Source organism: Neopelma chrysocephalum, unplaced genomic scaffold (genome assembly GCF_003984885.1).
Source record: "Neopelma chrysocephalum unplaced genomic scaffold, ASM398488v2 Primary Assembly neopelma1_23, whole genome shotgun sequence".
NCBI classification, from domain to species: Eukaryota; Metazoa; Chordata; class Aves; order Passeriformes; family Pipridae; genus Neopelma; species Neopelma chrysocephalum.
The window spans coordinates 11,510,648-11,535,795 of record NW_020897691.1 but is presented as its reverse complement, the minus strand read 5'-3'; the positions used below and the strand labels follow the sequence as shown (position 1 = coordinate 11,535,795).

At 34.8% G+C, this 25,148-nt stretch overlaps 1 protein-coding gene across 1 annotated transcript in view; it reads left to right on the top strand.

Annotated features, from left to right (window-relative positions):
• The window catches only part of PACRG (parkin coregulated), a 232,809-nt gene that overhangs the window by 41,048 nt on the left and 166,613 nt on the right, over positions 1–25,148 (top strand). The window contains exon 3 of the mRNA XM_027687004.1: positions 11,321–11,455. Coding sequence (XP_027542805.1) covers positions 11,321–11,455 — 135 coding nt within the window. The remainder of the gene's footprint in view (positions 1–11,320; positions 11,456–25,148) is intronic.

Genomic DNA, 25,148 nt, shown 5'->3' with positions numbered 1-25,148 from the left:
TTTTCAGAGTTGTAGCACTGAAACAGATGCATTTGAGGTATGACTTAATTCTTATTTAATCAATTAAAAAAATGTTGTCAAGGGTTATAGAAGCACATATAAGAAAGAAGATTAAAATAACTGGATTAGGGCACTTCATGTTGAAACTAGATACCTTCGTTCTAGTCCCTGCTCAGAATACCATGTGTACCATATAAAACTACATCAGAAGATGCTAGGGAAAAAAGCATTCCAATACCATGTAGTCCCATGGATAGGGGATTCTCCGTTTTCTGCCAGAATCAGACCATTTATTGTGTAAGGAGTCTGTACACAGTAAATTGGAGATGTCAGTCTGAACTGAGTATAAATGTATATGGTACAATGCAAGAAAATGGGGTGAATTAGACATAATTTGACTGAGAAACAGTATAACATCTAAACGAACAGCTTATATTCTTCACATTGTGCATGACTTCCAGTTTCTCCGAAGTAAAAAAGATCCTTATTAATTTTTGAGAATCGTCAAATCACCAAGAAATGAAAATTGTCATTAAGTTTTATATGTTCACTGTGTAGGTAGTTAAGGCTACTTTGCTAGTAAATTACATGAAGGTAACCTGTTTCTGTTCACCCATAAGTATCTTCATGCTTCCTGGTAGACTCAAAACTGGGGGAGGTTAGATTCTGTTCCTGTCATCACTCTAGCAGATCTGCTCCTGAGATGATGAGGAGTATAAGAGGAAATAATCATGATGAGGAAAAGAAAATACATAGTTGGTAATATTTGCTGGAGGATAAGGAAAAAAGCTCTACATCCGCTGTGGAGATGCTTGGAGTGCAAAGAGTGAAAAGATCTCTAAAACTTTTCAAAAACCATGTATTGACTGGCTAGATAGAATATGTCTTCCTGTGCAAAAATACATCTCTGAGAAGAATACTATGAACCATAGAAAAACTTAGGTCAATCTTCTGTGTTACTTCAAGTCTAGATGGAATAAAAGTTGTGTGAAATAATGAAAAAATGATGCCTAGCTGAATCTATAATCACATAAATATATAGGACAGGAAGGCTAACAAATTGCTGAAGTGATATTTTAAGGTCTAATTATCTTACATGGAAAGAAACTGAGGAAATTACAACTGAAGCAGTTGGACAGCCTGTGTCAGAGAATTATGACAATTCTAAAAAGAATCTGGGTCTCAGACTTCTTTTCAAAATGGCAAAAAAAGCCCCCAAAACACTGTCAGTACTCTCTTCTGAAACTAATCAGCTTACTGAAAAGAGAGAGATTTGTAATATTTTAAGACATTTTTAGTAACATGACAGAAATAATGGATCACAAAAAACAATAATAAGAGTAAAGAAAGGAGGGGAGACTTAAACATTCAATAAGAAGAGTTAATTTAACTGTTCTTCACTACACACCTGAGATAACATGATGTCCAAACAGTTATTATCAACTCTTTCCCAAATAATCTTTTAAAGAATGATGGTAGAATTCACAGTACATTACTTCCAGATACTTCTGAAGAAAATTTAGCAGTTTCAGAGGAAAAAAAAAACAAACACCAAAACAAGGAGCCTTCAGGAAAGGTCTTAAGGCAAAGAGTGATTAAATCGACTTAAAGCCATTTCTTAAGTCATAGCACACATAAATGGAGCAATTCTTAAAGAAAAGCATAGGCCTTCATACTGGATAGACTTTAAACTTGTCATTGAAGATTAACAAATATCAACATGTGATTGCCAAACTAACAAGTATGAAGAAGATACCTTCACATTAAGAATTCTTTTTGAAGTTAGTAAGAGGGTTCCCCATATCTTCGAGACCTCAAAAAGACTGCAGAATTCTCATTGACCTGAATATGGGGCAGATTAATTTAGCCCACAGTAGCAATGCTGTCTGTATTAAAGATGCTGTCTAAGAGCTCCAGTATTGGTAATAGCTATATTCAATAAATACAAATGGTAATAGGAACCCAGAGAGCACAAAGATTTTTGTTTAAATATTTCTGGTCCAGATGAATATATTTCTGTGCAGATTTAGTGGACTTCAATAACAGACAGTATATCTTCCAGCTGTGCTGTAATTATTAACATCAACATAATAAAATTTTATCACCACATTTTTGGACATGAAAAATTATATTTCAAAGAAAAAGTATGCAAACAGTCTAAGTAGTTATGGAGATTGAAAAAATATTTGGAGAATATCAGTTACTACAGAAAGTGATTAATCCTGTATTTTCAAATATGAAAAGCATTTCAAGTAACAAAATTGTGAAAGTAATAGGATTATGACCTATGTAAGGTACATCTGTCCCTCCACAATTACAACCTAGCTGCTATCAGTATCTGTGAAGACATACTCTGTGAGAGCTCCTTTTCACTTGCATCCTATGATTTTGACTTCTGATAGGAGACAAACTTGACTGTTTTTCACCAAGGAAAATTTTAGCTTTCCTTGGGAGATTTTGTTTACCGCTATGCGAAGCAGACAAAGATTGTTAAAACCTTTTCAACTGCATGCAAGTTGAACGAAATAACTAATTGTTTCCTTCTAGTGTTCCTCTTGTGAGGGAATGATTTGAGTTTAACATCAAATAAATCCATTGATCACTTGTCCCTGAAAAGAGGACAGATATCTTAGCAGGCTAATAAATACCTTTATTAACCAACACTGACATCAAGAGAAAGTAAAAAAAAAACCTTCCATACAGTAGAATACCTAGCGCATCATGTCCTAAATTCTAATCTACTTGTAGTGTGTGATTTGGCATCCAAAAATATGTGTGCAGCCATAAAGCATACTGTGGTTACTTCTACATCAGGGAACAGTGCAGGCCAGTAGGAGAGGATCACCAAAGGAAAAAAGCTCATGCTGAGGATATGATGTTTTACACATTTCAGGGATTCACTTTTCCTTATTCAGACTGACTGTTGTCTGAAAGGAGACCAGTTTATTCACTTAGAAACTGCTTCATGATGTGAACTGTATTAGGGTGTCACTTCAGAAGCACATTTGTGATCCCAACTGAAAAATGAATACAAATGAACTCATGGTGAATTTATATTTTCTTAAACATTAAACTACAGATGTAAAGATTTCCACAATGAGGAAAAATTTAGAAGGCTTCCAGATTTAGTGCAACTGATGCACTGGAAAGCTCTGTGAAACTAACAAAGCAAGACTGTATTCATCTGGACTGGAAGAAGGAAAGAAATATATTAGCAGAGAAATATATTAGCACTTGTCACGCTTCTCCCTTTGCATCAAAGGAAATTGCTTGGCAAGCATCAGGAGAGAAATCTAAATTATATGGAATAGTTACACTATATTCCAGCAGAGAATAAGAGATGAAGGACCTTCCAAGAACAAAGTCCTGTAGAGCAGTTTGTAACATAGTCACATCTGTCTTATCGAAATAGCTTATCTCTTCCCCAATCAAAAATAACGTATCTGAGGTGATGAAATAGAGTAATTCTGCATGCAGCTTATGACTTACTTTCAGTAGTGTCTCAAGGCAATAACAAGATACAGTATCTTTGTACAAAATCACGTGTCTGATTTTTCTTTCAAGTTCTAGTGCTTTAGAAGCATTTGTAATGTTTGCTGACCTATCAGTAGTTTAATTTGGGGGGTCTAAAAATTGATTTCTCTAATTCTGACTGTTGAAGCTATGAGATGGGCTTTGATCTGTTGTCCAGATTTGTGCAGTAGTTCCAGAAGCAGCTTTTAAGCATTAGATGTGGCACCATTTAAAGCATATCAAGAGTGGCACATGTGAAGAACTATCTCCCTGTTTCCTTTTGAACATAAAAAGCTTTTGTTTGATACATGTTGATGGATCTTGTTCTTTTGATATTGAATACTTGTAATACTGACACTAAATAAAAGGAATTAATGTGGAACTCAGGAGTACCAATTGGGACATCTTACTGTGCCTCTCCTGTCATTTGAAGTTTCTCATTCAGTTTTCAGTATGTCTGCATAGTAAAAACATGGTTGTAGAATGTATTAATCACCTATGTAAGTTTAATCAAATTAGAATCAGTCAGTTAAGCAGTACAGGTTTTGTTGCTTATTGCCAGTCAGAGTAGACACTCTTGGGGATGCCTGGTTCAGATTCTGCCAAGATTTGTGTTTCCAATTCTTTACTACTACTATGTTTATTTGAAAATTTGTGTATGTATCATCAAATACTATTATCATGCTATTGTTCTGTTTTGTTGGTAGGTAACTGCCAAAATCTTTATGTTTTTTCATGCATGATTGATTGTCTTGATGATGGGCTTGTCTGTGTTACAAGTATAGAAACACGTAAGGTACTTATGTGTGTGCTAACTCCAGAACCACAAAATGTGGATCACGGCTTTTGCACCTAGACTTGCTCTCTGGGCATGAGTTGTAACAAGGCAGTGTTGTGCTGATGCCTGTTCCCCCAGGTTAAGAGCCCTATCACACTATGTGGATGAGGACCTTGTGGTTGATGGTTCTAGTAAAGCTTTGTGTGTCAACATGTGCTAGACGTATTATTTGGCTGTTATTCCTGCTATCTTGAGTATTTCTTCATTGCATGAAGAAATAATTTATTTGACTTATTTAATAAATCTTGCATTTTGCTTGAGGTTTACATTAGGATTTGGCAGCAACTTCTGGTTCCTGTACACAAGGAAATGAATGGTTATCTTTCCTATGGGGAAATAAGTGGATTGCCAGTTGGACTATGCTGCATTAACCAAGTTTAACACTAGTACAAGAGAAGGATGAGACCAAGACCATGTCAGTGGTTACACAAATAGTTCCTTGATGCCATAACCTTTACATTGCCCTGAGAAAGCAGCACACATTAGTAGACTCCATTCTATGGATACAGTGCATTTTTATACACATACATTTTTCAGTTCAAATACGAAGAATGAGAATTCATGATTTTATTTCTGAAAATTTCATTCTTCCAGGTGATAATATAGCATTATATTTTCAAGGAAGACTGCATTTTTTAGGTAAGACAGTTGAGTGGTCATGTAATGTTTGATCCCTATAGCTTCACAAATAAATTTAATGAAATAGTTTTTGTGAGAAAAAATGTAAAAGGCTCAGGTTGGTTTCCAGTCTTCCTGTACAGATCTTGGGAAACAAAAAAATGGAAATTATTTCTTTCCTCCCAGTTGTCACCTAAATGCATTAACCTGGGTTAATCAACTAAAGATGTGTCTTTAACCATTAAATTTGATTACAACGTCACTCGTATTTTTTTAAGTGAATTTGAGGCCTGGAGACACACCATCTATAACGCTGCTGTTTCCTTTAAGAACGCACACAGGATCACTCTCGAGGAGAAAAGACAACGCAGAAAGAATTGTGTCTTGCAGAATATACCACCTAAGGAGTCCTTCTGCTGTGCCTTTTGCAATCGGATATGTCTATCTCGTATTGGCCTTATTAGCCACCAGTGTGCTTGTAACAAACGGGGGTAGAGCCTTTCCCAAATCTTCGTTCGCGAAGCCTAGCCATGAAAATATGAATTTTTGTTATATAACAACAATCCAATTTCTGTCTGGCTTAAACTGCTTAAGTTAGTGTTAGTTTTCACGAAGATCACCAGTTGTCTTATGCAGGCAAGTGTTTAGGTCCCTGAGTATGCGTAGAGTTTGACATTCAGTTAGAGGATGTAGAAAACTCAGTCTTCAAACAATAACTGTTTAAACCCGGCTTCAAATAATTTTTTTTAGCCAGTTTCCTAATGTGCCATCAGTGAAAAATCTAAGAATGCAACCTCATACAATGATTTTAAATGCGTGTGAGTCAATGAAAGAAATATGGTCTTTCTCTGGTTTTTTTGCTTAATAGCTTGTATCTTTTATCTTGTCACATAGTTCAATGGCATAGAATTACAATAAATTATTTTTGCAATTATCAAACTCTTCAACTTCTTTTTGGCATTTAAAGAACCTCAGAAGTTGTTTATTGCTTCATATACTTTGCCATCATGAATATTAGCCTTTAATTAACTGGAACGCTAATTTTAATCTTTCTAGTTATTTTGCAACAAAATATTTTTGTTTGATTGAAGAAGATAGTATTTGTTACTGTTTTTCCAATAAATGGAATACTTTCAGAATGACCTTTTTGTCAGTAATTATAATAATATAAAATGTAAGAAGACAAAGCTCATTATCACATAGGAAAGCATTGTGTGATTACTTTTTCTGTATTTCACTTGTCAACATAAAATCACAGAGGAACCTCAGCTGAGAGAAACTTATAGAGATCATCTAGTTCAGGCCTCCGTTAAAAGCTGGGTCATTGATTTGTCTTTTTCAGATCCTTGCCAGGCCAAATCAAATATTTTCAAGGAGATTCCACCACTTCTCTGAGCAACCTATTCCAGTGTTTCCTTTTTGTCTGATGGTTCTTCTGTTGTATCCAGACACAATTTCTGTTGAAGTAATTTGCACCCATTGCCTCTTGCTCTGTGCATCCTTCTGAAGACAATATACGTCCATCTTCTCTATATCTCCTGGGTATTAGAAGACTGTGGTTAGATCCTCCCCTAAGCCTTCTCTTCTCTGGACTAAACACATCCAATTTCTTGAACCTTCTGTCAAGATCTCCAGACCCCTAATGTTCTTCCTGGTCCTCTGCTAGACATGGACTGGTAGGACTAGAACTGGACACAATATTCCAGATGTGTCCTGATCTGTTGGCTATACCCTTATTGATACAATCCAGGGCTCATTCTGCATTCATTACTGCAAAGACTGCTAGCTCAAGTTAAGTGCTTCCCATGAGAATCCCCAGCTCCCTTTCAGGAAAGCTACAGCCCAGCTATTCAGATCCCACCCAGCTTGTACTGCTGTTTGGAATTTTTCTATCTCATGTGCAAGACTTTACATTTATGCAAATCTTGTTGGCCTGGTCTTCTAATTTGTGAAGGCCTGTCTGCGTGATGACTGTTTCTTCTCCTTTCAATTTGGTATGATCAACAAACTTTCTAAGCACGCATTCAGTTCTGTCATCCACATCCTTTATAGAGATGTTGAACAGTATCAAAGCCAATACCAGCCTCTAGGAACTCCCTTTGCAACTGCTCCTCAATGAGCCAGTGAAAGCATACTTAGTCTCACCCTAAGAGTTCAAACTGTAACATTTCTTTAAGATTTTGAATAGCACATTTTATGTAAGCAGCTGGGTAAATAAGATTGCTTCAGCTCTTACCAGATCAGTAGGTATTATCCCTCTGGCTTCTACATCTGGAAATTAGGGACTAGTTTTGTCTTCAGAAACTGTCACATTAGAGCTAGGAAGGTCCTAATGAGTTGTACATGGAGAATTAATAAATCTCCATGAAGAAAAGACCTTTTAAGAACCATCATTCAGCTGTTAGGAGAGACTGTTCAACAGTTTTCTACTGTGAGAAATATATCTTTTGTATGAAAAGCAAAAAAGAAGTAAATTTGACTTTGTCTTCTGGAGAACCTGACTGGCCTAGGGCTTTTGAGACAGCTTCTCACTCTGGATACTCTGTTCCAGAATCTAACTGCTATGTTTTTTATTACTTTTTAATAGCAATTAATCTGAATTCAAGACTAGCATTCCTGTATTGTGATAGGCTGCAAATAGAAAACAAAAAGAAGTCTGGTCTCAAAAGGGGCTACTTAAAGTCTAAGTATAGGAAAATAAATACATAAACCAAAATACATCAGAAAATTGTACACGTAAACTTTTCCTCAGGCAGACTATGCATGACTAGAATGACCCAAAGAGATGTCTGCATTAGAGAACAGTGCTCAGAGTACCAAATATGATAGTGGTGGTCTCCTTAGTAATGAAGATAGAACAGAAAAGAAACTGTTTGCAAAAGGTAAACAGTACTAGCTCAATGCAGTCACTCTAGTGAATGTCTCGTAATCTACATTTATCAGATGCCAATAAAAGGAACAAGTTGTCTCCATGGAATAAACTTAAAGCAGAGCAACACTACTCTTCAGTCATGCAAGATACCATATCTTCAGTGCAGGGACAGTGCCACTGTCTTCCTGATTGCTGATATTTCTTTCTTCTAGACAGATGTTAGTCTCACTCCTGTGTAGATAATTTCATTCCTTTGAAGTCAGTTGCTCTTCCTCGTATTTAAAGGTCTCTATGCCTATTGCAGACCAATCTGACAAGAAAAGCATCTTTAAGACAAAGGGAAAAACAATATCTCTTTCTTGAGACTATTTTCAAGCATGTGTTATGCTGCTACTTCTCTAGCTATACATACTACTTCAGTAGTCATATAGTACCAGATGTGTTGGATGCGTAAGAAAGTCCATGAAATGGAGACAATAATTACATGTAATATTGAAATTAGAGAAATGATGATAGATAAAAGTTACTAATGGAACTTCTAAGAAGTGGTTTTAAGGCTAACCTTATTTAATATTTTCATTGAAAAAAATCGTGATTGTATAATGAAATTTAGAGTTGACATAATGTTTGGAGTTGATATTAAAACAGATGAAGATCATAGTGTCACACAGATAGAAGTGGAAGCCCTTGAGAATTGGTATAATAGAAATGGAATTAAATATATTAGTACAAAGTACAACATAATGCACTTAAAACTAATGACAAGAAATTTGTTATTAACATAGAACTCATCAACTGGAAAAGATAGTTGCTGGAGCAGTTAATCAATGTATATCATGTAACCAATGAGATGCCAGTGTGATGTGGCCATGAGAGACTAAATGTAAGGCTAGTAGATCTACCAGACAGACTGTATCATGTGAAAAGATAATATTATATAATAGAAATGGTATTTCTGATCACTGACAATAAGGATTTAGTGAACCTAAATAGATTTATTTTTCATCAACTTTTCCAGTCATAGCTTGAGTGTACAGAAACTTGTAGTATTTCCAACACTGACTTTTGGCAAAGAGTTCCAGAAATCCACTGTTTGCTGCATGAATACGCAACTACTTTTGTTTGTTGCAAACTTCTTACTGACTATATTTTTTTTATATCCCTTGCTTTTACTGAAGTAGATAGTGGAAAGTCTGTCCTTATTCTTTTTCTCCATAATGTCTTGATTGTATAGTTCTTTATTTTATTCCTCCTTAGTAATCATTTTCCCAGTTTATTCTGTTCTTGTAAAAGCAATTCCGTACCTTCAGTCATTATCTTTCTCTGAACCTTTTCTAATTCTACCATATCTTTTTTTGAGATAATTTTTTTGAGAATTGTAGGCCGATCAGAGTAGGCATACTACTTAAGATGGGGTTTCTAACCATCTTGTAAGGACAATGCACAACAGAATGGGTTTGATAACCGAGGTACTTTTAGTTCTTCTAGCATCTTTGCTCCTGAATAAAGAACTGGAAGAAGTTGAAATGACATAAGCATATTTTCTAGAAAAGTCATAAAGTTGCATTAGGAAAAGGGCCATAGTAAATTTACTAACATAAGTTGGAAGAATAAAACATTTTGAATCAGATAAGATGCAATTTGGGATTGCATTAGCTACCTCTAATTATGAGAGTCTGGGAGAAATAATTCAGATTGTATCTTGTAGTCAAGACAACATATTCTTTAGTAATAATGTAAGTTAAAATTTAATATAACAGTGACTTCTAACACTGTACAAAAAATAAAGTTTTAAAGACTGTGTGAAGGACCTGTTTATGAAAAATACACAAAAAGAAGTGCTTTACTAGTGACCTCAAATGCTCAGTGACTCATAGACTTCTCTGAAAAGAAAAAACAAACAAACAAACAGAAGACCAAAAAACCAAGTGAAAGTACTTAGACTAGTGGCATAGAACAAATTGTTCCTCTGCAGAAGAATAAGTGTTATTTGCATTGGATAGAAATGCTTTTCTTGGAGTATTACTCTCAACTGCTGCAGGATGCGTTTACTAAGCAAAGTTACAGCTGCGCATATCAAATCTATTTGCACTGGACATGGTCTATCAGGGACAGCAATATGCAACAATAGGTCACAGTTTAGTAGCGCTAATGTAAACTATTTTTAGGAAAATACAGTGTAGTTTTATCACTAGTGGACCCCTCTACTTCAGCTAGTGGAAAATTATGTCAAAATAGTTTGGAGGAAAAAAACCCCAAGTCAAATTTAGATCTGTAGTTAGCTGAGTTAAATTACAGAATAGCAGAAATGAAACAAAGGATGTTACATGTTTGCATTCTGTTCACTGGAAAGCTGAATGTCTGTACTGCTAGAAACTAATATAAGGGCCACTGAAGACGGAGAAACAAATAGAACAATACAAAATACTAGATCTGATTTATGATCCTTGAAGCTCTCACCTTTTTTTGAAACTTACACATTCTGTGTTATAAAAGGTAGCAAGTTATAAAAGCATTTTTGACAAAAGAGATATGCAGAGAATTGTAGAAAGTCTGTATTCCAGATGTAAAGCTATAGAGTTTCTCAGGGAAGAATGAGTTGTCAAGGACATTTGAGATTAGTTTAACTCTTAGACTCTCTTAGACTCTTTTAGCATTTGAGATTAGCTTTGTTAATTTTCTTAAACAATAGATTTCTTATAAGTACTTGAAATTCTGTTATCTTAGTGTCAATTGTTAGTTGCTGTTACTACCATATTTGTCTGAGAAAAAGATTCCAGTGTAAGCGTTTTGGAATTGGACTGTCATTCAACCTATGCAATATGCTAAACCAGCAGTAACTCAGATAAGGAACTAAGAGGAGCTAAATCAAATTTCCTCACAAGGCAGAGGGGAGAGGTCTGAGAGAAGACCTTCATTCTTTCCAGTGCTTCAGCCATAATACTAAAGGACTGGGAGTCATATCAAAGCCAAATCCATAGCATTTGGGGAAGGGATTTGCCAAAGGAGATTACCTAATCTTATTACCTAATGACTAGGGAAAGACAATGGAAGGTGTGGACAGTAATATTAGGTGGAAATCAAATCAAATTACTTCTGGAAAGACGCAAACATAAAAAGGAGAAATACTTAATTTTCCAACAACTTCTACTACATAATATCAATACCTTCGTGGTGTTTTAATCCTGCTTAAAAGTGCTGTGGTAATGGAGAGATCTGCTTTGAAATACAACCAGTTCTTATGGGACAATCTGAAAGTGGCAAAACAAAAACCAGTTAACAAAATCTGTAGATCACTACCAAAGTGTACTTTACACATGAAGTGACATGTAAAGAAGAAAGCAAACTATAATTTGGGAGATCAGCGTTATTCTTCCATATCTGTTTCTATTTAAGCCATGTAAATTAGACTTTTTATAAAAATATATTACCACTAAACTATGGGGTTTTTTCTTGTTTTGTTTGTGTTTTTTTTTAAGGTAAGAGGACCCCCACTTGCAGGATCACAAAAAGAAAGACCAGCAAAGCCCACGGCATTTCGCAAGTTTTATGACAGAGGAGACTTTCCAATAGCCGTTGAGCATGATACGATAGCAAACAAAATCGCCTGGAAGGTAAGTCATGGCACAGCTGTGACAGCCAGCTGAGCTTATTGAAGTGACATCTCTCATTGTCAAACAAAGTTAGCTTGCAAGTAAATACACTGAAATAATTTCTTAGCAAATGGAAGATGGTGGGAAAGTCATTAGAGAAAGGCCCCTGAGTCAGCTGTCTGCCTTGGCTAACAATTAAATTATATGCTGCAAAAAGGAAGATGACAGAGTTGCTTTGCCTTAGAGAATTGTCTCCTGCCCAATTCATCTCTATTTTTATGAGGACCTGGCAATGCAGCCTGTTTCAGGCAGTCCATCAAATGATGGAAGTGGCTGGATAGAGTGAGCAGCAGCCATTTATCTCCCACAAATTTCACCTTCCTGCAGGACACTTCCAAATAGAAGCTTTAATTACCTAAATGGATAGGTCAAGATTGCCTGCTCCCTGAAAATGCAGAGCAGAATACAAACGAAGGCAGATTCTCATTCCACGGCTGTGCTGGGTCTACAGCATATGTCAGACAGCGTAATCGCTGTCATACGTGCCTCTGTTACAGGCTGACCTCCACTGCTGAAACCATTACAGCTCCGACATTTCTCTGACAAAAGGTTAATTGGCTTCAAAATAAATGTATTGCCTAATGACTCCATTCTAATGCAGCTGTGTTTCTCTCTAAAAGGCTTAGTGATGTTATTTGTAAAACTTGCCAATCTTCTAAGTAACTACCGCAGACTTTTAAATTTAATTTAAAAAATGAATGCTGATCTTTAACCTACTCCTACTATTTAATTATTTTGGTTATCATGAATTACTGTATTTTTTGTCTTATTTATTGGACTACAATAAGATTTTGCTGGAAGCAGTGATAGTTACAGAAAATGAACACGATATGCATGAACAAAGTATATCAGATTTGTAGAATGTTATAAATGGTTCATTTCAAGAACATGATACCAATTTTAAATGTATAGCTATGTTAAGTCAACGCTAAAAGGAGGGATTTTGCAGTCTTATAAGGGATTCTACCTGTAATGAAGCCAACAGGATTAGTCCTATAGTGTGGTAAGTGGTACTATATTTGATATTAACTAGAGTTTTAAGGTAGCTTTTTCACTTACTGAAGTGGTGAAGAGAGATTTGTGCTACCATTTTGTTGCCTATATAGCAGTGTTGAATCAGCACAAGGAACAATTAATAGTTCTTGCAACAATGGGAATCTCTATCCAACAAGACTTTACCTATGATCAAAATGAGATTCCAGTGCAATTTGGCTTTAGACAACTCTAGAAATTCCCTTGCTGGACTAAAACTCACAGGCTTACAACAGAGGTCTACACTCTGATCTTTCATCACCAGGTGATCACCCAAAGATTATCTTCAAGCAACTGCCAAAAAGTCTGCACAATTTAGTTTTTATCTTGAGGCTTTATAATTTCTGATTTCTCAAAATCAGACTGAGAGGTACAGAAAAATTACCTCATTTTAATTGCATTTTGGTGCATGTATTTCCCTCATAAGGACTGGCATTCCACTAGATGATGCTAGTGACTGCTTAGTTGACTTAGGACATGAGGAAATGGAATGAAGCTATATAAGAAGTTCAGATGGGACATTAGGAAAAGGTTTTTTCATTGAGAAGGTGTCACTGGAACAGATTCCCCAGGATAGTGGTCACAGTAACAAGCCTATCAGTTTCTGGACAAAGCTCTTAGTCATATTATTTAGGTAGTTCTGTGACGGGCAGGGACCCCTGGTGGCCTAGTGGTTAGCGTGCAGGACTTTCACTGCTGCGACCACGGGTTCGATTCCCAGTCCCTCCCGGGCAGATGGAACCCGTTAGCCCTGTGAGGCCATCCATCTATGAGAAGGATACTCTAAACAAACCTACGTCCTGAGGACCTCACTGCCATTGTCCAAGCTTGCTTGGCCCCGGCAGATGAACCTTAGGATTAAAGGGTGGGCTCAGTTCAGCGCAGGCTGTGTCTCACCTAAAAAATCCATTGCGCAGGCTGGAAAGGTAAAAGACCTTTCCCCAAATCTTCGTTCGCGAAGATGGGCCATTATCTTATCTGTGACGGGCAAGGAGTTGGATCCAATAATCCTTACAGGTCACTTCCAGCTTCCTAATTTGTTATCTGCAAGCCTTTCAACCATAGATGAATGTCTAGAGTAAGGGTTACATTCCTTTATCTGACCGTTTGAGTTCTTTGAAAACATACTGCCATAAACAGTCACAACGGCAGTCTCTCGTCAAAGATCCAGCATGTATTTTTTCTTAACAAAATTTGCAGTCTTGCAGATCTAAGGTACACCTACCACAGTAAAACACTGGAATTTACCTAGTGCGATGTAGGACTGAGGTGTCATGCAACAGGGTTTTTTTGCTATTTCCTTTCTTTTGGAAGGACTTCAGCATGGATTCAAGAAGGCAGCACAGTAGCAGAGTATTCCATTTGTACATTAGCACAGCCAGGTCAAACCTTATTTCCCTTATTCCATGCCACTTGATTTAGTCAAAAGTCAATCCAGACTGAGTTCTGTGGCAGGTACTTAAGAAAACAATACTGAGGTAGTAGAGTTACTGAGGCTTTTGTTTAGTTTGACATGCAACCATCATAGATTGTTGTGCAGTTTAAGTAGGTGAAGCAGGCAAATGGGACTTTTCTAGTTCACAGATTACATTAGATAGCTTCTAAAGTCTTATAGGGTGCTGCAACAGGGTGAGAATGTTGTTCATCACTAGCTAATATTTAAAGGTATAGATAAATTACGGTCTGTATTTTTCACTTGTTAGTAGGACATGCATATCCAACAGACATCTAACGGCTAATTTTGATCAGTTCATCATATTAAATTGTAAATCTAATTAAATAAGTAAATTTTTTGCAAATATATTTCACTCAATACTGCTTAAATTCATGACAATGAAAAGATATTTTGCTAATGAAATGTGTCTTGGCAAAATGTCTTGTAAAAGGTTGGCTGAACTATAGTTATTTGCAGATGAAATAAATGGTAACAGTGATATTTTAATCCTACTATAATTGCACGATATCAATATTTTATTTTGAGAGGGGTTTTTTTTCTCTGTTTAGTTGTTATGTATATCATGCTTCATTTCACTCTTGTTAGTTTGTCTACCAAGTGGTGCATGAGAGAAAATGTGGGAGGGTCTCAGAAACCTGATTTTTTCTGATAAAAGAAAATACTACAAGATTTTGTTCTTTCCTGCAAAATACACTGCTGTTTTTTATTTGCTTCTTTGTTTTTTGTAATTACTGAAACAAAACCATAACTATCAGACATTAAAGTTTTTGTTTGAAAACACTTTGAATTTTGTTCACTTTATTTTAATTCTGCAGACAGAATACAGTCAGTTTTAAGCTACAACAGGAGAATCTAAAATGATTTAATATCCATGAATTGTGTTAATATGTACCAAAAAATATGCACAAATGACCCTTGATATTGTGACAGTTCTGCATACCCCTAATTTTAAGCCCGTGATTAATTTCCTGTAAGAGCTGGCTACACATAACTATGGTTGTAGACCTAAATAAAATATAAACTTAAACTTCAGGAACAACACAGAACTATTTCTGAATAATTGCATATGTTGAATATTTAATTATGAAATAATAACGCTTTGTTGTTTAATTATTTCCAAAATAATTTCTAAATTTATAAAGAGGCATTCTTACTCCAATTTAATCCTAAGCATAGACAAGATTAAACTGTGCAGATAAACTATGGTGTTTACCTTGGTGCCTTTTCTCAAAAAAAAAAGGGACCAAAGCAAATTGGATGTCACTACAAGACCATTATAGCAAGATGTGTGTTCTGTGTTAATTCTCAGTCTTTAAGTTTAGACAGATATCTCTTTGAATATTTCTGTAGTTCTGGTTGGCAAGTTTTACTATTGTTAAAAGTTCAAATACACCTGTTTCAACCTAATGGAAGAAAATACATGAAAATATATGTTTACAACATATTATATACAAGAATGGGAAATCAAACCTGGTTTTAAGGAATAGCATCCAGAGGAAAAGAAAAAGGATTAAAATCTCTGATGATACCAAGCTAAAATTATGTGGTACTAGAGGCTATAATCACATTTATTTCTAAAAGAGGAAGACATGATTGTCTTGGTGTTCCCAATGTTTGTTTTCAAAACTGGAAAAAAGTTGTCCTTTCATCATTTTCAAAAGGTGAATATAGAGAATGACTTGTTAATTAAGTCTATGAAAAAAACCCCACCTTTTTTCTAACTCAGTACGCAACTTTCTGGTTTTGATTGCAACTAAAATGGAAAAATCATTACAAAATTAATTCAAGACTTTTCATCTCCATTCAGGGATGTACTAGCAGTCAGTGAATTCTTTGCTAAATGGCATATACTCTGTAATATTTTAATATCAAATTGGAAGCCTTTATTTTTATCCTTCCTCTGTGATCGTACATAGAGGTCTCTATATATCTGTGCTTGAAAATTACTTCAAATATATAATGCTTTTTTTTTTTATAACCAGTAGTTTTTGAGATCTAGAAATAAACAATTTCTTTGGCTATTTAACAAATGTATGAGGGTCTTTCCAAATATGAAGCATTTGGTTTTATCCAAACCAAATGAATGATAATGGTATGGTTTGAAAATGTGTATCAAACATGAAACTTTGGAACATAAATTGTTGTTAATTTAGAGTTAGATAACATTAGAAAGTGATCTTTTCAGGCAAAGAATGTGTTAAAATATTTATAAGCTCTGTGACTACTTTCCCACAGTTTTTTTTCATCTTATGTATATCACAATTTTCTTTCAAAGTGTAGTAATACTTTCTTTTGCACAATCTCATACCAAGCTATGAATAATAAAAGCTCATAGTTCAGGTCTGAAAAGTACTTCCATTTTTAAATATATGATACTGAATTAAAAAAGGTCAGAATGCAATTAAACCTTTGACTGAGAAAGTTGATAACACTAAGAAAGTATTTCTGAATTATTGAGAATGTGTTTGAAATGCAGTCTCTCTGTATCACACAGAAAGTCATCAGAATGTTTGAAAAATTATTTTTTAGGGAGTGGAGTTAATTATGAGAATCATTATGCAGAGGTAAAAGAAGCTTCCATTCTTCAAAAGAATTTTAGCAATTCCAGAAGAATGAAAACCAAATTCAGAAACGCAAACTTGTCAAGCAAAATATCAGCATGAACATGATTTCTATCTTTTGGAGTTTATGCTGTTTTTCCAGAATAGCTGTGTTCACTAAGGATGTGACTTTTAAGATTTTAATTTTAATTTCTCTTCATCTCCTCTTTCCTACACAATTAATTTTTTTTTTCAGGAGCTAGTATAAGCTATAGTACCAAAATTACTTCTTGCTGATAGTAAATAAATGCAGTGGTGAAAAAAAGTGGTTTGCCTTTAACATATTGTGAATTTGGAATGTGTGGACACTTTTACCTTATGCAGACTCTTGAAGGTTGCTTTTAGTAGTAGGGACTACAGATAATTGGAACATGCCACAGAACTACAATTTTTATTAGCAACTCTCATTCTTCACTTGTTTTTATCAGTGTGCTGTATAGTAGTTTATACAGAATTCAGAACTGCTATGAGTAAGCTGTTTCCTATATACCAAGAAATATATTGTTTATTTGTTTGTTTGTTTTGGTGGTGTTTTTTGGTGTTTTTTGGTTGGTTGGTTTGGGTGTTGGACTGTGTTTGGGGGTTTTCTCTCTAAAATAACTGAATTTTAAATTTGGGGTTCTTTTCCTGGAAGTGCAATCTTTTTTCTTGCTTGAGGGTTAAGTTTTAAGTGAGAGAAAACAAACTTTTTTTATATCAACCAATATAGTTGGAGGGGAGACAAGTTTTCTGTTACAAAGCTTTCAAGTAATGTCTTTGTATTTTTCATTTTTGTGGCATTGTCTTGACATTAAGCCACATGAATAAACACTGTAACTTATTTGCTGTGCAGTATCAAGTAAACTTAGGTAACACTTTCCAAAGTTCAAATCCCCAAACAAATTAAAACTAACTGGAGGGAGCTCATTTACCCTGCAGAATGACCCCATTATTACACTGTTGTCTTGCAATTCATGTAATTCAAGATGTAATTCAAGAAGTTGAGGGGTTTTAATAGCTTATTGCCATAATAACGGGAAGGTCTAACTTTCCTTCACCTCTTCTGCTCTCTATTTCTAAAGCATGCTTGACACTGGCACTGATGCTTATCAGAGTTCCTCTGTGACTAAATTTATCTTACTAACTCAGGAAAAGAAGGTAGGCATGTTTTTCCTTGATTAGCAAAATGTTCATTGTCCTGAGAACTTTGATTACAAGACTGTCCATGGGTGCTAATGCTGTGTGTTAGTGAAGAAGAGAGAAATAGTAGTGAAGTACAGTGAAGAATGTGACAGAGTTGAAGGATTTTTTTCTTTCAACAGCAATGAACTGCTAATTTAGTTTAGCTGCCCATGGAATTGCAGCCTCAGATATCTGAAAGCAAAGAGGAGAAACTACCTATGCAAAATAATACTTTTTTAGAACTTATTTTCAGATATAGACCTGTTTTTTCTGCTTCCATTCTTTGTTAAATTATATTTAATGTCTTCTTAATAAAAGATATTTAGAGAACACTGTAAGAAAACTTGTAAATCCCTCAGAAGTGTTGTCATGCAGAATGAAAGCTTTTTGAAATATTACATAGAAAGAAGAGCGGTCATGTATCATGCTAAGGCACAGTGGGTATAGCACAGAGTGATGTTGGTTTATATTTTATTTAATGTCTTCATTAGTGTTTTAAGAATAATTCAGTTTTCTTCTGCGATCAACCTCTGTGTATCTTTCCCAACAGTTGATTCTAGTTTCAGTTTTTGACGGCATAATAGTAAAAAATAGGAACATCTTAACGACTATGACCTGGTTTTCATTTACATGAAAACTCCTTTAAATCTCTTAAGCAATGTTGTGTAGGTATTACACTTACACCCACTCTATGACCTTAGGTCATACAAAGAGAGAATAAATGCAATATGTTATCTAGCAAATAAAACAACAAAATTCCTATTGACTGCAGTAGAATGGGATCCTTATCGCCAGATGTAAATGTTATCCATTATCTTATCCCTTTTTTCTCCTTATGATATTACAAATTTTCCTACAATCTCTTAGGTTTTTATTTGATAATGCTCACAGTCATAGCATCATAGACTCATGGAATCATAGAATTCTAGGTTGGAAGGGGACCTCAAGGATCTTGTCCAACCTTTCTTGGCAAAAGCATGGCCTAGACAGGATGACCCAGCAGCCTGTCCAGCCATAAATTATAAAGGCTCAGACAATTAGGATGGTTTAGCCTGGAAAAGAGGAGGCTTCAAATCACCTAGTTTCAGCCTTCCTATACCTGAAGGGAACCTACAAGAGAGATGGAGAAGGACTATACAAGGGCTTGTAGTGTCAGGACAAGGGAGAATGGGTTTAAACTGAAAGAGAGTAGATTTAGATTAGATACTAGGAAAAATTCTTTACTGTGTGGGTGATGAGGCACTGGAATGGATTGCCCAGGGAAGTTGTGGATGCCCCATCCCTGAAAGTGTTCAAGGCCAGGCTGGATGGGGCTTTGAAGATGTCTCTGCCCATGGCAGGGGGCTTGGAACTAGATGATCTTTAAGGTCCCTTACAACCCAAACCATTATATGATTCTATGATAATATCCCAAGTTATGAAGGTTCTAGAACTTATGATCATCCTTTTAATAACTGCTGATTTAAATTTCTCTCTTGCATTTAAGAAAGTGTTAGTTTGGATCTAATTACATTTATATTTACCAATGTGAAAATTTTATATTCAATAGGGTTTGGTTTTTTATTGTGTTTTTTTTTTTTTTCAAAAATCACTATTTATATAGTTTAACCATTTTTCATTTGTAACCGAAATAGGGTACCAAACTAATACCCTTCAATTAAGGCAACATTTTTTAAGTTGTTGAGTAACTCTGTGTGCTTCCAGTTTCCATTCTGTGGTACATATGGTCACAGAAAGTATTGAAACAACAGGTTTCTCAAGTTTGAAATTTCTACACTGATTTGATCCCACCACTAAGTAACACTAATTCCAAATGAATTTATTCTATTTATTTATGGCCCTGAAATAATGCAGTTTTTGTTGGCTCACTACTTTTAATACTAATTTACAAATCATTATGACTTTACTGTCATAAAGTGAAGTTCCTTTTCACATCTGAAGAGGAGATGTCTTTGCAGGTCTTAGAAGAAATGTGAAATGTTAGAGATTAAAAAAGAATCTTGTCAAAATGCTACTGCAAAACACTGAAGCAAAATGCTATGATTTATGAAATTCCATAAAAATCAGTGTAACTATTTCAGAACTTGTCAACATTCTTGTTGGTTGTTTTTAGTTTCTACATTTAAACTAATATTTCTGGTGAAACACTGAGTTATGTGACATTATGTGTTAGAGGTTTCCCAATGCAATCTCTTCTTTCTTACCACTTGTGGCTCACAAAAATGTAATTTTTTCTAGAGTTAGGTTTTGTACAGTCCTCTAGTCCTTTTCATTTCTTTCATATTTATAATTTAAGAATTTCATGAAATGTCTCTTTTCTCCATGCTCAGAAAACATATCATATTTTTTTTAAATTATGACACATTTGTTTAACAGCTGAATATTATGTTTCCCTTAAAAAGTAAAGGATGTGTTCCTACAAATGTCTGAGATCTCCTTTCTTTTAACAACATCAGTGCTGCATCTGGGGACTCCAGTTGAGATGGAGTCTAAAACAGCCTTGAAAAGTTTACCTGATTCCTATAGTACAGAACAGCCATATTTCATTCATTAATTCCTCTGTGGCTAATTAATAGTTGCAACTTATCCCAGGATTCTAGAAAACAGTAATATTGTGGCAGTTAATTTACTGTTACTTTTTCTCTGAATACACAATTAAAGTCATTCCTTTATTTGATGTAAATTGCCATCTCCTGAAAGCGTATGGAATGAAAACCCAGCCATGTATCAGAAATAACTTTAATTTAAATTTGCTAAATGACCTCTGAAAGCTAGATGAAAGATTTTCTGCTGAATGGGCTGGTATTCCCTGCCTGTATAATTTATGTGAGAAATTAGTGCGAATGGTTCACTTTTATGGAGCAGTGCTGCTTGTAGCAAGACTGCAGAAACAATTTTCCCCCAAGCCTCCATCTGTTCTTCAAACCAGGGCATATGCCATCTCATCGAGCTTGAAAGTTAACTGATTTATAACTCCTGAAAAGTGCATAGATTGAAAAGAAAGGTCGATTGCAGCTATGTGATAATGATTTGCTAGGTAGTTGGATAAAGACAATTCACATTACTGTGGACCCCAGAGGACACAAGTGATGTTGTAAGCTTTGGGTATTGGTAGATTGACATGTAGGACAAAACCAAATTGCTCCTCCTTCTCCAGTTAAGCAGCTCTCTCTCTTCTTAAAGATGGAAACTTTTTAGAAAGTAAGTAGTTAATATAGCCAAAATATCTTGTTATACTGTGTTTCAGGCAGAATAAGCTTTTTCTATCTGCACAGGTTGCCATCTAGAATACCAGGACTTGTTTCACTTTGAGCTACAAGCAGAAACATCTGTCTTTAAAGTGCATCTTATTGTTTTGTCAGAAAGTTTTGTTCAGTGCCACAAACATAGCACTGATGAATTTTCTCTGTCTACCTCGAAGGTGATTTCTGAGCCCTATCCCAATTAATGGATGGCTTGTTCTCTGTCCATTAGTTATCAGCCTTCTTCCTTTTACCCAAATATTGCAGAGGGCTCAGGCAAGTGACAAAACAAATGGAATTGACAAGATAAAAATCAATGTGTGTTTGATGTTTTCATTTCTAGTAGTCATATACTGTGACCGTTCTGCTTTGAGGCTCAGATACTGAATAATTTCTTCAACTACTTTTTCTTATCAATTCTGATTTTTTCATTTCAGGTTAAAAAATGGCATAGAGTTAAGCGTAGTTTTTATTTAAAAAAAGAAATGTAGGAACAATAGAGAATCTTTTAGTATGAAAATTTGGGGCAGATTTTACCATGAAAAACACAAAGGTGCAGTATAAAAAGTACATTTAAATAGTAGGAAGAGTCATCCTCTACAAGTATGAACTTCTTGCTTGTTGGGGTATCTGTAGCATCTGTAAGAAGAAAATGGCTTTGTAGTTTTCCACAATCATTCTGATGTTATGCAGCCATGGATATCCTGACCTAGCTCACATAGATGAATATACCTTCTGAACAACATAAAACTCAGTGAAGGAAAGCAGAGCAGTGCAGATTAACTATCAATTATTTCTGTTGTATAATTTTAGGTCAGTACTGAACATGTGCTGGGTATTCAGATATTGTATATGCTATTGACTAACTAAAGATGATGAAAATGTAGAGCTAATAAACTGTGACAATTAAGTACAAATTGTAAATATCTTATTTTACCGGAAGAGTGTTGAAGAGATGTGTTAAACAGTTATAATACAGCTTATAAAATTGTAAATTGTGTAAAGGAGAATGTGAGATGTTTAAGAAAACTTCACACTGTATGTCTATAGAATTAATAGAGAAAAGTTCACTATCACTGAAAACATATATTCTAAAAACATATTCAGCTAATGTCTATACTTAGGAAAGGTATTATGGTGGATATCTGTTCTTATCAGTTTTGTGACAAACAGTACATATTTTGTTACTCTTCATTGTTTCGTTTTCATTGTCTACTATATATTAGGCGTGTGCATGGGAAAATTTGTCTTCTTCAGTTCCATTTCATTTCCTATATTGCTTTCAAAGTGTAAATGAATTCATCATCATTTCACTGTCATTTTCTGATCACTAGCCTCGATTAACATTTCACATCAAATTCATGTTCACATCTACTATGCTACCAAGTTCTGATCTGAGCTAAGCTCTCATTCCTCGCGTTGTTATTCTGCAAATTAATACTATTACTTTGCTTTTAATACCTATTTTTATGGTCCTTTTACTTTCTTCCATGTTGGTTCTTTAATCTGTATTCCTCTTGCTTAACTGAGAAGAGTTTGTCTTCATATTAAGTTGTAAATGGGGATAGCTCAGCAGGATTTTGTTTAGGTAAAGAATGCCTTTTATATGTTTTTTTATGAGTAAATGTGTCCTCAGATAAAAACCACTTGGATTAAAATTCATGAAAACTTCCTAAAACAGCAAGACCTAAATTTTATACTTTCTTTTTTTTTCTTTCTCCAAATTCTCTCTTCCTTTGAAACTTATTGACAACTTGGTTCAAGAAAAATAAAAATTTGGCATGAAAGAAGTCTGTTCCTGCAGAGATGGAACTTCATGCCTTATGATCAAACCCACTGAAGTAAAACTTTTGCTTACACTACATAGCAGTGGTTTGAGATGTACCTACCTTTAAAATGAGAAGATTTACATTAGTTTGTTTTCAGTCATAATGACGTAACTTCTTTAAGAAGTGCTAGTTTCAAATTAATGTTATTGCATCTTTAAGACATTAAAGACCTTAAAAAATTAACTCATTTTAAAATGTCTGACAAAATCTCCATTAAGGTGATTGAATTGTGTTTTTTTATGGAAAAAAAAATTGATTACTGAGTCTACATTTACATTTCAAACAGCACTCTGAATTTTTGACAGTAGTAGTAGCATGTGGTAGGTTATCAGAGCAAAAATGGATTGTCTTAAATATTTAAATGAGATAGTTCCACTTGGCTTTCGGATTTTGCACATTAACACTCAGGAAACAGACAATTGCAGGGAATTATAAAACCTGCAGTTTTTGTAACGGAATATGTGGGTTGCTAGTATGCTCTACTGTGGCTTCCTTCAATACCATGCAAAAAAATGTGTCTTTGGTTTTAAAGGAATACCAGGTACATAGTCCCCCTATAATGAAACAATCTAAATTGCTGTAGGACCTGGTAGAATTCTATGTTTAGAATAGTAGAGTTAAAACCCCCCAAAACCTAAGTGGCACATTAGACTTAAAAATAATTAATTTAAAACTCATGAATTGGAACTGATTTACTATGTTTTCAAATTAGTATTATATATGCAGGTAAATTCATGCCTTATTTAAAGAATTATTACAAAAAGGCAGACAAATAAAACCTTAGGAAATCACAAGTGATGATCTTTAAAGAGATATGAATATTCAGATGATAATTTCCTCAGCCTATAAAGAGGTTAAAAAAGGGTGTTGCTTCCAGTTTAATCAAAACTTCAGTGTAAATGCAGATCTCTTTAGGAACATGACTTATATTGTAATGTAGTGAATCTTGTCTTATAATGAAGACTAAGTGCACTGAATTACAGTTGTACTCTGAAAAAGTAACACAATCAATATTGCTGTTCTGTTCATATCCAAAGAAATTCTGCTAGGGGCAGAAGCCAGTGGTTGTATGGATAAGAATCATAAATACCTATATGAGCCTGTATAGTAACTGATGTTCACACTCTGTGCTTCTTATCTTGTCCTTTCAGACTCTTAAAAGTCCAATTCAGGTGGGAGACACCTCCTTTGCCTGGCCATTTAATAACGGCACTGGAACCTTGCTGCTCTTACTATTCCTAGGGTGGTAGACAGGGGGCCCAGATGAAGCTCATGTTTGAGGCAGGAACATAGTTTTTAACACAGCTCAGGCTAGAGTGTCAATTTTGCACTTGAGATCAGGTGAATTTCAGTTTCCTTTGATGCATTTCTTACCTTGTGTTTCCACTATGAGAAAGACAATATGCATTATTAACTGAACTTAATATGAATTTTTTGCTTAATATGTTCACAGATCAGTTTATATGCTTGCTAAACCCCCTCCCCCCAAACCACATATTAACCAGGTGAAAACTGAGATCCTTTATATGTCTGTTCCAAAATCTAACTTTCTGTATCTGTGCAGCCATTTGGATGGAAACATGAGCAACTACAAGTTGATAAAAAAGGGCATAGTATACGTAAGTTTGGGAATTTGGATGCTATAGTTATTTAGACTATTTTACTCCTTTCAGAATTAAAGTAAACTTGCCTGTTTAAAATTCTTACTGCTGTAGAGTTCTCTTCTCAGGGATTGATTCATTTTGAGCTCAAATAATAGTTGCCAATTTTCTGATTCAGCTGGAAATTTGTACTTCAAGCTAGTGATGAGGAAAGTTGCTTTTTTTTTTCTTGCAGAATTATATCTGTAATTTATGTCTTCTTTCTGCTTTACTAATATTCATTCCTTATGTATTTTGATGCTTTTCTGAAGAGATTGGAAAAACAGCTGTGTAAAAATCTGCAGTAACATCACTGAATTTGCCCTATTCTTTCTTGACAAACTCTAAGCAGCATATAGCCGGAGTCATGATACTACAAACCCTCCCAAAATGGGAAAATAATTTAATCTTTTTTAACTAGTTTATCTGATAAGGAAAAACCTTGATGTTTATTGAATTTATGCATGGATTTTTAATAATTTTTTAACTCGAACTTATTAAAAGCATTCCTTTACAAGTTAAATCAGAAATGCTTAGCATATAATTTGCCACATATTTATCATCAACTGTGATAAATTTGATATATTACTTCTATGAGATAGAAGGCCATGAAATTATAAAATTCAGTCCGGCTACAACAGAAGTTCTTAAGTTATGTATAACAAGTATGGAAAGATGAAGTGAATACAACTTT